Source organism: Telmatherina bonti, assembly GCF_933228915.1.
Source record: "Telmatherina bonti genome assembly, chromosome: 10".
Taxonomy (NCBI): Eukaryota; Metazoa; Chordata; class Actinopteri; order Atheriniformes; family Telmatherinidae; genus Telmatherina; species Telmatherina bonti.
Genome location: NC_136628.1, coordinates 28,989,351 through 29,001,176, shown reverse-complemented (window position 1 = coordinate 29,001,176; position 11,826 = coordinate 28,989,351). Strand labels below are relative to the sequence as shown.

The window sequence follows — 11,826 nt, the reverse complement described above, 5'->3', positions numbered from 1 at the left end:
TAGAGGGTGTGCTGCAAGGGAGATTTTTCTGCATATTTTTGGCTCTCTCAAGACTTGTTATGATGAGCCTCCATGGCAACGAAAGACTTGTTTACTATCGAGGTCAACTGATTAAACTCTCCCAAATCAGGATTATCAGTGAAACAACACATCAAATCCCGGTGGATTTGAAATGAAAGACAAGATGATGCAGGAGTGAGACAGAGGAGAAAGCGATGGAGATTTAAACCATTTCTCCCAACTCTCCTCATGGGTAATATGAGATTGCAAGCTAACAAAACGGATGAGCTCAAGATGATAACAAGGTCTCAGAAAGATTATACAGAGTGCAGTATTATGTGCTTCACAGAGTCATGGCTGCATGAACACATCCCTGACTGTAATGTGTCTGTACCGGGCTTTAAAACGGTCCATGCAGACCGCAGTAGACAGCACAGTGGAAAGCTAAAGGGTGGTGGAATTGCAGTGCTGGTTAACCAGCGTTGGTGTCATCCTGGACATGTTACTGTCAAGGAGAAGACATGCACAAGGGACATTGAACTGTTAGCTGTGAGCTTCCGTCCATATTATTAACCCAGAGAGTTTACCTGTGTTATTCGGGTGGCGGTTTATATAATACCTGGTACCGCACCAGACACAGCCTGTGACGTCATCAGCTCCGTCGTTGCCCGGCTGCAAACACAGCATCCAAACTCATTCATGGAGATCTCCGGAGACTTCAACAACGTCTCCCTCTCTGCAACTCTACCAACATTCCAGCAGTTTGTCAGCTGCTCCACCAGACAAAAAAAGATGTTGGACCTATTTTATGCAAATATGAATAATGAATAGTTGTTTTCTCCCTGCCTCCTTTAGGAAGATCTGACCATAATCTGGTTCTTCTCACTTCCACCTACAAGCCCATCGTTCAGCAGCAACCAGTCATCACAAAGACTATCAAAATCTGGTCTGCTGAAGCTGAAGATGCTCTTAGAGGAGGCTTTGAGGCAACAGACTGGAACGTCCTCTGTGAACCTCATGGAGACGATATCAACGCCATGACTGAGTGTGTGACAGATTACATAAACTTCTGTGTGGACAGCATTGTCCCTACAAGAACAGTGAGGTGCTTCCCCAATAACAAACCCTGGATCACCAGTGACCTGAAAAAGACGCTGAACATCAAAAAGAAAGCCTTCAGGGATGGAGACAGGGAGTTATTGAGGGCAACACAAAAACAACTTAAAACACAAACTAAGAAGTGCAAGGAGGACTACAGGAAGAAGTTAGAAAGTCAGCTCAAGTTAAAGGGGGACCAGTCTGATGGAGGTCTGGACAGAGCAAATGAGCTGAACATATTCTTCAACAGGTTCAGTTCACCACCTACCTCCAGCCCAACAGAACACACACTCTCCATAAGCCCACTGCTTTCCTGTCACGCCTCCAATCTGTCACCCTGCAGGTCAGTCATGGAGCAGAACACATCTTCCTCTCCCTCCACATCAAGACACCCTCAGACCTCCACCTTGTTTGTCTCCTGCAATCAGGTTATGAAGCAACTTGAGAAACTGAACCAGAACAAGGCTGCAGGTCCAGATTGTGTCAGTCCCAGAGTTCTCAGGACCTGCTCAAAACAACTATGTCCGATTCTCCAGCACCTTTTTAACACCAGTCTGAGACCAAATAGAGTCCCAGTGCTGTGGAAAACCTCCTGCCTTGTTCCAGTGTCTAAAAAAACACAACCAGCTGAACCAAGTGACTACAGACCAGTTGCCCTGACGTCTCACATCATGAAAGTCCTGGAGAGACTCTTACTGGCTCACCTCAACAAGCAAGTAAACACCTTTCAGGACCCATTACAGTTTGCATATCATAATAGACTTGGGGTAGAAGATGCCATCATGTACCTGCTCCAGAGAGCACACTCTCATCTGGACCATTCAGGCAGCACTCTGAGGGTCATGTTCTTGGATTTCTCAAGTGCTTTTAATACCATTCAGCCTGCTTTGTTATGTGAGAAGCTCCATAAATTCCAGGTGAATACATCCAGAACCACCTGGATCTATGACTACCTCACAAACAAACCACAGTTTGTGAGACTGAAAGGTTGTGTGTCTGAGATGGAGGTCAGCAGCACTGGTGCACCACAAGGAACTGTACTCTCACCATTCTTCTTCACACTGTACACCTCAGACTTCCAGTACAACTCTGAGTCCTGTTATCTGCAGAAATACTCTGATGACTCTGCAGTTATGGGTGTATCAGTGATGGACAAGAAGCAGAGTACAGAGAACTGGTCAGTCAGTTTGTTAAATGGTGCGGTGACAATCATCTCATTAAATACAAAACAAAAGAGATGATTGTTGACTTCAGGAGGAACAAGAATAAACAAAGCACTGTTTCCATCCTGGGAGAGGAAGTGGAGGTGGTGGAGGAATACAAGTAATTTGGAGTTCCGCTGGATATCAAACTGGACTGGAAATGCAACAACAAACATGCAACAAATACATCTATAAGAAAGGTCAGAGCAGACTACTTCTTAAGGAAGCTGAGATGGTTTAACATCTGCACCAAGATGTTGCATATCTTCTATAAGTCTGTTGTGGAGAGTGCAGTCAGCTTTGCAGCATCTGCTGGGGTAGTAGCATCAGAACCAGAGACTTGAAGAGAATCAACAACTGATCAAGAAAGCTGGGTCTGTGCTTGGAGTAACTCTGGAGTCGCTGCAGCTGATTGTCCAAAGAAGAATGCTGCACAAGCTGATGAAGATGGAGGATTCTTCACACCCTCTCCACAACACAGTGATGAAACAACAAAGCGTGTTCAGTGAGAGGCTTCTTCAGGTCTGATGTAAGACTGAAAGATAACAGAAGATCATTCCTGCCAGCAGCCATCAGCCTCCGGAACAAGACCTCCTCAAATTATATACTACAATATTGAATTTACCTTTGGGGATTAAACTATTTTTCATTCATTCATATTAAACTGAGTTTCATGTATTCTTTTGATCAATGCAATGTCTATAATGCCTATTCCAATGCAAGGTCATGGAGTCAATCTGAGCTGTTCTGTTCTTTTTCAGCAAACTCATCCTGTCTTTGATGAGTAGAAAGTCTGTCAGATGATCCAGCTCCATGTCCACCTGTAGTGTTAGACATCTTAGCTGCACATTTTCCTAGATGTTTTACTTCCACTGCTGAGGGTCTGACATGTCTAAGCTGTAGGGGTTAACCAACCTACAGCCAGAGCTCTCACCAGTGGACAACATTGTCTAAATGGAGCCATTTCATCACTATATTAGATATGTGACTTTATTAGATAGTTCTCAAATTAACTACAGACACAAATCTCACTCTTGAATGTTGGATTGCTTTTGTACCATAGGACCAGGATGAAAGGAATAACCAGTAAGCTAGTGACATCTAGTGGCTCAATTGGTTATTTTCCAGCATCATCTACATTCCATTTTGCAAGGTTTCCCATAAACCTATTTTTAATCAATCATATCTGATATATACACAGCAATTGCTGATTACCATTTACTTTGTATACGAATCCATAATCCCCCCTCCCCTTTTTAATGATCATACAGCTGTCCAACATCCTTTTTAATGAGATGACAATTCATTGTCAATTCTATAATAGCTGCTCTATTTCCCCATATTTTAGACATGCAAAGACAAGACGCCAATTCACTGTAATCTTAACTTTTATTGGGTTTCAGCTGTCAGGTCATGTAAAAACAATTTATTGACCACCTCTCAGACGCAGGACAAGGTGGAGGGTGGATTCCTTCTGGATGTTGTAGTCGGACAGGGTGCGGCCATCTTCAAGCTGCTTGCCAGCAAAGATCAGCCTCTGCTGGTCAGGGGGAATGCCTTCCTTGTCCTGGATCTTGGCCTTCACGTTCTCAATTGTGTCGCTGGGTTCAACCTCAAGGGTGATGGTTTTTCCAGTGAGGGTCTTGACGAAGATCTGCATCCCACCCCTCAGACGCAGGACAAGGTGGAGGGTGGATTCCTTCTGGATGTTGTAGTCGGAGAGGGTGCGGCCATCTTCAAGCTGCTTGCCAGCAAAGATCAGCCTCTGCTGGTCAGGGGGAATGCCTTCCTTGTCCTGGATCTTGGCCTTCACGTTCTCAATTGTGTCGCTGGGCTCAACCTCTAGGGTGATGGTTTTTCCAGTGAGGGTTTTCACGAATATTTGCATGCCGCCCCTCAGACGCAAGACAAGGTGGAGGGTGGATTCTTTCTGGATGTTGTAGTCAGACAGGGTACGGCCATCTTCAAGCTGCTTGCCAGCAAAGATCAGCCTCTGCTGGTCAGGGGGAATTCCTTCCTTGTCCTGGATCTTGGCCTTCACGTTTTCAATTGTGTCGCTGGGTTCAACCTCAAGGGTGATGGTTTTCCCAGTGAGGGTCTTTACAAAGATCTGCATGTTTGAAGCTCCTGAAGAGAAATTTTATGTTACTTGAACTGACAAATGACAAAGATAACAGACTGAAGGAGAGTCAAACAGATTCGTTCAATCCACAACAAAAATCCCATCCTTATTTTCTCTTTAATTTCAGATCGCTCCCATTCAGTTATATAAAGCAGTTGAAAACATTATTTGGTGTTTAAATATTTCCCATTGCGCCATTATCATCATCATCATCATCATGAACGCCAGTATGAGGCCGCTGATTCTAGTACCAGCGCCATTTTAGCAAAAGCCATTGTTGTTTGTCTGCTTTTTTCCAGCCAATGTTACACCCCGATGGACGACAAAAGGTAGAATGTAGGCGTATTTGTTACTCGGTTTAGTTAGCTTTCACCTCAATGTGTGAACGAATAATAAACAAGACCAGTAAGTTTTACTAATAACGTACATATTTAACCACTTGACCAAAAACACTGCGAGCCAATTACTGGTTGCTAGCCAAGCTGCCCTTTCTTGTTATTCTTATAACGTTCGATAACTGTTAAAAACCAAGTAAAATACAAAAATAAACCCGAAACTACAGGTACTACAAAACTGAGCACAAATAAATGGTGATAACAGTACATACTTCTTGTAATTTATGTAAAACAAATAGACCATACTTACAATTCCTTATAGCGACTCGAAGACAAACAACACCTCCACTTCCCAATGACTACGGTCGTCAGGGCAACAGGATCATTTATATGGGAGATGCACCATCGCAGTGTATTAGTCCGCGAACAAAAATAGTCCCATACATTTCGCGTGTAGTTTGTCTTTCCTTATCTCGGTATGGCACTAAGCTTTAGCGTAAAAAGAAGTACCCAGAAAAAAAATCGGAACACAAAATACATGATAAATTTTACAAGACTGACAAATACAAGTTATGGTTAAAACTCATCACATTTATGCTTACCATGAAACGATGTTTTAGTGTAGCTGTATATACTGATGCTGCATTTAATAAAATATTTGCTCTATCATCTCTTGATATGTATACATGACTATACATGTTTTTCAGGGATAAACACCTGACACACTATTATAGTATTCAGCCAGTTTAGCTCTGAATACATTGGAAAACACAGTACAGGTCTCATGTAATCCATAATGCACATGGAATTATTCTATTAAGACCCAAGACAAATGCACGTGCTAGCATTTAAATGTCAGGGATTGCCACCCAGATAAGGGCTACAATAACACCATAAAACATAAACCACAATATATGAATGAGTCAGTGTCCTGTGTGTATAAAAGACTATATGGTCTGAGTATAAAAGTAAATGTTCCTTTTGTATAACCTTCCTTTTCCCCCAATCAAAAAATATGCCAGGACTAGTCTTCCATCTTATTTCTTAATTTCTGTTATACCAGCTGTTATCCTGAACTCTTCAAATGAACTTTAATCTCTTGAAATTTCCTTCTGGGATAGAGTAAATTTCATGTAACCACTTTGGACTTTTTAAAAGGTCATGTGTACTAGCATGTTATGCTTTTATTTCTAAGTATTTTACACTCATGGTATAATTCTCTCATGTTCCTGTCTGATATTTCATTTTCAAATTTATAGACAAAACCAGTAGGTGTTACAAAGTAGATTACTGGTTTAGACACAAGCAAATTAAGTTCACCTGTCAAACTACTCACTCAAAATTGACAGGAAAGCAGCCAAGAGCAGATTGCCATCTTATATTCAATATGGTTATTTTAAACTAATGTGGATTTGTCCATTTGAGGTAAATAGCATTAAGAAAATGTTTTACCTCATAACTAGTATTTTACCTTGAAACTTATTTAAATAGTAATTCATGTCCAGTGTGATAACAAAACCCCTGTAATATACAGCTCCATATTTTTCATGTGTAGATAACTAATGCTCATATGAAACTACAAAAAAAAAACAAAAAAAAAACACAATATTGTTCAGTTTAATCTTTATTAAGTGATATGAATATCAATTTGGTCACTGAGGTTTAAACATTTGCTGTAACAACTTCATATTTGAGTAAGTCATACATCTTTTGTTAACATGAGGAACATGGTAAACTTGGAATTTGGACTTTTACTGCCCACCCCTCAGACGCAGGACAAGGTGGAGGGTGGACTCCTTCTGGATGTTGTAGTCGGAGAGGGTGCGGCCATCTTCAAGCTGCTTGCCAGCAAAGATCAGCCTCTGCTGATCAGGGGGAATGCCTTCCTTGTCCTGGATCTTGGCCTTCACGTTCTCAATTGTGTCACTGGGCTCAACCTCAAGGGTGATTGTCTTGCCAGTGAGGGTCTTGACAAAGATCTGCATGCCACCCCTCAGACGCAGGACAAGGTGGAGGGTGGACTCCTTCTGGATGTTGTAGTCGGACAGGGTGCGGCCATCTTCAAGCTGCTTGCCAGCAAAGATCAGCCTCTGCTGGTCAGGGGGAATGCCTTCCTTGTCCTGGATCTTGGCCTTCACGTTCTCAATTGTGTCACTGGGCTCAACCTCAAGGGTGATGGTCTTGCCAGTGAGGGTCTTGACAAAGATCTGCATGCCACCCCTCAGACGCAGGACAAGGTGTAGGGTGGATTCCTTCTGGATGTTGTAGTCGGAGAGGGTGCGGCCATCTTCAAGCTGCTTGCCAGCAAAGATCAGCCTCTGCTGGTCAGGGGGAATGCCTTCCTTGTCCTGGATCTTGGCCTTCACGTTCTCAATTGTGTCGCTGGGCTCAACCTCAAGGGTGATGGTCTTGCCAGTGAGGGTCTTGACAAAGATCTGCATGCCGCCCCTCAGACGCAGGACAAGGTGGAGGGTGGACTCCTTCTGGATGTTGTAGTCGGAGAGGGTGCGGCCATCTTCAAGCTGCTTGCCAGCAAAGATCAGCCTCTGCTGATCAGGGGGAATGCCTTCCTTGTCCTGGATCTTGGCCTTCACGTTCTCAATTGTGTCGCTGGGCTCAACCTCAAGGGTGATGGTCTTGCCAGTGAGGGTCTTGACAAAGATCTGCATGCCTCCCCTCAGACGCAGGACAAGGTGGAGGGTGGACTCCTTCTGGATGTTGTAGTCGGACAGGGTGCGGCCATCTTCAAGCTGCTTGCCAGCAAAGATCAGCCTCTGCTGATCAGGGGGAATGCCTTCCTTGTCCTGGATCTTGGCCTTCACGTTCTCAATGGTGTCACTGGGCTCAACCTCAAGGGTGATGGTCTTGCCAGTGAGGGTCTTGACAAAGATCTGCATGCCTCCCCTCAGACGCAGGACAAGGTGGAGGGTGGACTCCTTCTGGATGTTGTAGTCGGAGAGGGTGCGGCCATCTTCAAGCTGCTTGCCAGCAAAGATCAGCCTCTGCTGGTCAGGGGGAATGCCTTCCTTGTCCTGGATCTTGGCCTTCACGTTCTCAATTGTGTCACTGGGCTCAACCTCAAGGGTGATGGTCTTGCCAGTGAGGGTCTTGACAAAGATCTGCATGCCACCCCTCAGACGCAGGACAAGGTGTAGGGTGGATTCCTTCTGGATGTTGTAGTCGGAGAGGGTGCGGCCATCTTCAAGCTGCTTGCCAGCAAAGATCAGCCTCTGCTGGTCAGGGGGAATGCCTTCCTTGTCCTGGATCTTGGCCTTCACGTTCTCAATTGTGTCACTGGGCTCAACCTCAAGGGTGATGGTCTTGCCAGTGAGGGTTTTCACAAAGATCTGCATGTCTGCACCTAATCCGATTTAAATTTAAAAAAAAAGAAAAAGAAAGCAAAAAAATTCATTTACCAACTGATGTTTTCTGATGAACAGAAATGCTGTTGTCACAGAAACTGATTTGGAGAGAAGTCAGAACTGAATATATTGCATCAAGACGCAACACTAAACATAAGATCATTAAAAAAAATACAAGTAAAATAATGTTAACATCCAGATTCGTCTAAGACATAATTAAAAATATATTTCTGAGGCTATAAACTAGCGGCAGCTCAGCAGCCATTACAGACGGAGCGCCATTTTGAGATCCAGCTGACCTTCCCTTTGTTCGTCAGCCTTTCCCGCTAATGGCCGATACCAGACATGTCGAGTCATTGCTGTCATCACATCGCGCTTTATATACATTGACAACACATTCAAGATTTAACTCTACAATATCGATTTAAATTTGAACAAAACTGTACAAAATCTAAAGCGCTATAATTCAACTACCGTTTAATAAGGGTATTCCTTAATGTATAACACATTTGTACGAACCAAAAAGAGCTCTAAGACATTGCGTGTATATCGTGATAACATATCAATTTATATTGAATAAGAAAACGAATGAACTTACGATTATGTTGCGCAGTACAACGTTTATTCTCGGCGATCTACTTGACGAACTCAGTTTCAACTGAATACTTCTGGGGAAGTGTCGACTACAATGTCTTATATACCCAGTTCATACGTCATCTCCTGATGTCAGTCCGCATTAAAAAAAAGTAGTTCCTTACGTGAAGAATTCTTTGCTTTAATTCGAAATTATGGAATTTTATACAATGATATTTAATTCATATATCGATTATTTATTTTAAAACATGAACATACTATAAAAAGCGGTATGCTTTGCATCGACATTATTCTTTCATTTCCGTGGCGGAATAATATCTCACTACACAACGACCTATGCTCCAGAATTTGCCAGAACCTTCACAGCAACAAGGAAACGTCTCCAAGCTTCTGATTGGATGTCGTGGTTGTTTGTTTGACCAGCGATTGGTTGCTGAGTTACAGTAAGTAATGGTTGATGACTAAGTTATATTCACGATTATGAATATAGCACAAACTAATCAAAGAATGACACGTGGCCTATATACGTTGTCATTCGGTATCGATAAAACCTTTACTTCACCTGTGTAGGTTGTCATTCTTATAAAATTCAGAACCTCAAACAGTTATTACAGCGATATGTATCAAGTGTGAATGACTTAGCACTTTTTTTTACTGGCAAGCAAGAAAGACGAGCCAGCAGGAATGTTGTTGATCAGTCGTGTCTGAACATATTGAAACGTGCTTGTTTAATTTGCCATCAGCTGTTGTTGTGAAAGCAGGGCATGTTTAGTCAGGCAAACGCTATCTCATTTACAAAACTAACTATTCTTAAGTGAGTGACAAAATTTAACAGCGAAACATTATTCGGATGTAATCATGAACATTTTGTTTTCTACCAGGACAAATACTCAAACCTTGCCTGGCAGCCATGTTGGTTTTTTTTTTCTTTCTTTTTTTTCTTTTTAGCTTCAGCTGAAAGGGCTCTGACAGTTATATAAATGTTTCTCTAAATTCATTGTTAATCATTTAGCAGATAATGTACTTTTATAATTGCAATTAGAGGAAATCTGTTTGATTCTCAGCCATTCAAGCACGAATCTAACTATTTCTGGCATGACATCAGCACAAACTTTCATAAGGTGAATGCAATGAGATGCCACCTGACACTTTAGCTTTCTCACTGTGATCAATGCTGACTTATAAGTTCTATCATTAGACATAACTGTACATGTTAAACCAAAGAGCAAAAGCATACATGGGGGTCTGCAACCTCCTTGGTTTCTATTTTTGGGTCACAGATATGATACAGCTCTAAGAGGCCTTAGGTATGTATTTGGGTCACAGTCTACCACACCCATGCAGCAGTCTATCATATGACACCGAACCCGTGATACACCGAGCCAGTGTTTTCCAACAGAGAGCTGGCTGATCTAGTTCAACCTCTGAGGAATGTGTTTGTGCAAGTCTGATGTACTTTGCTCTGCCTCTTGCTGGGAATAATTATTGGCCATTATGAAGTTAGTGTTCCAGGAAAAGCACTTATCAAACAGGAAACAGTTCTGGCTATAGACTGTGTAAAAGGTCTGTAGAGTACTTGAGAAACTGACATTAGTAAATGAGCTGAAAGTGTTCACCACCTGGGAAAACCAACCTGATGTTGACTTTCAGTCTCTGATATTCAGAGACACGTCAGCAGTTATGACAAGTCAAAGTCATAGCTCAGAGGAAAGGTGACAATTACTCAGTGATGACCTTTGATCAAGCTTGTTTCCTTTAACAGGATAGTTGGAACGTCTTGAGAGGGACATCAAGCTCCAGGCGAACAGGTTTGGCAAAAAACACATAACTCAGGTTTCAGCTGAACTTTGGGTAATTACAAACCAGATCTTTTACGTGACATGACAGAAAGAAATGACGATTTCAAAAGAACTGAAATCTGAACATATGCATTTATCTTGATGTGTTTTAATTGTACATATACAGAATGGAGCTTGTGAAACATTCAGGCGGATGCCACTGTGGGGCTGTTAGATTTGAAGTCTGGAGCTCTCCTAATCTCCATGTTTTTCATTGCAAGTATGGCTTATTGACACCAAGATACCAAGATTAGGGATGTTAAATACTAATGTTTTATCTTCTGATTGACTAACCATATGAGGTGGGGTGCCCTTTGACTTTTTGGTGATGCACACGGCCATAATGAACTTGCCAAATATGGAGGCACAAGATTAGATTTTACATGGCCCCATTTACCTTTAAGCAGACATGAACACCATCTTTTATAAGTTCTGTTAAAAATGGATGGTAATAAACTGTAAATCAATGTTGGTGGTAAAAAACAGAGCTAGCAGAACTTTTACAGATATGACAATGTGTCTAAAACACAGTAACTTTATTTTATTTTAGAAAAAGGGGGCTAAACAAAAAGCGAAGGAACAAAAAAAGCTAATTGGGGCTAAATATATCCCTCGTACTGCAGATCAGTGGGCTTAAATTAGCATTCACAGTTAGCTCAGTGTCGCTACACATATTTACATGTTTTCTGATGTAGCTGCCTGTGTTTCTTCTTAAAGGAAATTAAAAACACATTTTCTCTTTCCTCAGTTGCAGCATTTGCTTAAAAAAGCAAAACCATCATTTTATTGTTCCCAAAACTCATTTTACACTATTACAGGTAAGGACTCCTGCTTTAAAGTCATTCCTCTACACAATTTAATTAAAGAGCAGAAGGTCATTTACATAATTTTTCTCCTCAGGGGTTTGATAATCTGACAACATACTCTTTCAACACTCACGTTGCTCAACACACCTTCTGTAAAACCTGCGGTGTTCAAAGTTTCTACACACCACGCTCCAACCCTGATGGATACGGTATGACCCCTCCTGGGTACTGACACAAAACAAGACACACTGATCTCATATGTTGTAGATTGTGTTCATTCCAAGCTAACTAGGCCGGTTTGCTCTTTAATGCTCTGCTTTTGCTGCATTTGTTGAAAACAAGACATGTCATGTACGCAATAGGAGATGTTTGTTATATCATCATGACTACATCATGAAACTTAAGTGACCTTACTCGGCCAGTAAAACCAGGTTGTCACTAAAATATGTGGAAGACAATTGACTTTTCC

The 11,826-nt window shown here is 41.9% G+C and overlaps 2 protein-coding genes across 2 annotated transcripts; both read right to left on the bottom strand.

Annotated features, from left to right (window-relative positions):
• Nucleotides 1-3,690: 3,690 nt before the first annotated feature.
• On the bottom strand, nt 3,691-5,159 carry LOC306761906 (polyubiquitin-B). The gene is made up of 2 exons (XM_079248235.1): nt 5,068-5,159; nt 3,691-4,427 (listed from the first exon to the last, which is right to left on the bottom strand). Exon 2 carries the CDS (start codon nt 4,414-4,416, stop codon nt 3,727-3,729), a length of 690 nt encoding a protein of 229 aa, XP_079104361.1. The 5' UTR covers nt 4,417-4,427; nt 5,068-5,159; the 3' UTR covers nt 3,691-3,726.
• Nucleotides 5,160-6,371: 1,212 nt separating this feature from the next.
• On the bottom strand, nt 6,372-8,782 carry LOC306761817 (polyubiquitin-C). Its single transcript, XM_079248111.1, has 2 exons — nt 8,718-8,782; nt 6,372-8,118 (listed from the first exon to the last, which is right to left on the bottom strand). The coding sequence occupies exon 2, from the start codon at nt 8,108-8,110 to the stop codon at nt 6,509-6,511; it is 1,602 nt and encodes a 533-aa protein (XP_079104237.1). The 5' UTR covers nt 8,111-8,118; nt 8,718-8,782; the 3' UTR covers nt 6,372-6,508.
• Between the last annotated feature and the right edge of the window lie 3,044 nt (nt 8,783-11,826).

Bases quoted from the DNA above. Each gene is read 5' to 3' on its own strand.
- LOC306761906 (XM_079248235.1), bottom strand. From the start codon at position 4,416: ATGCAGATCTTTGTAAAGACCCTCACTGGGAAAACCATCACCCTTGAG.
- LOC306761817 (XM_079248111.1), bottom strand. From the start codon at position 8,110: ATGCAGATCTTTGTGAAAACCCTCACTGGCAAGACCATCACCCTTGAG.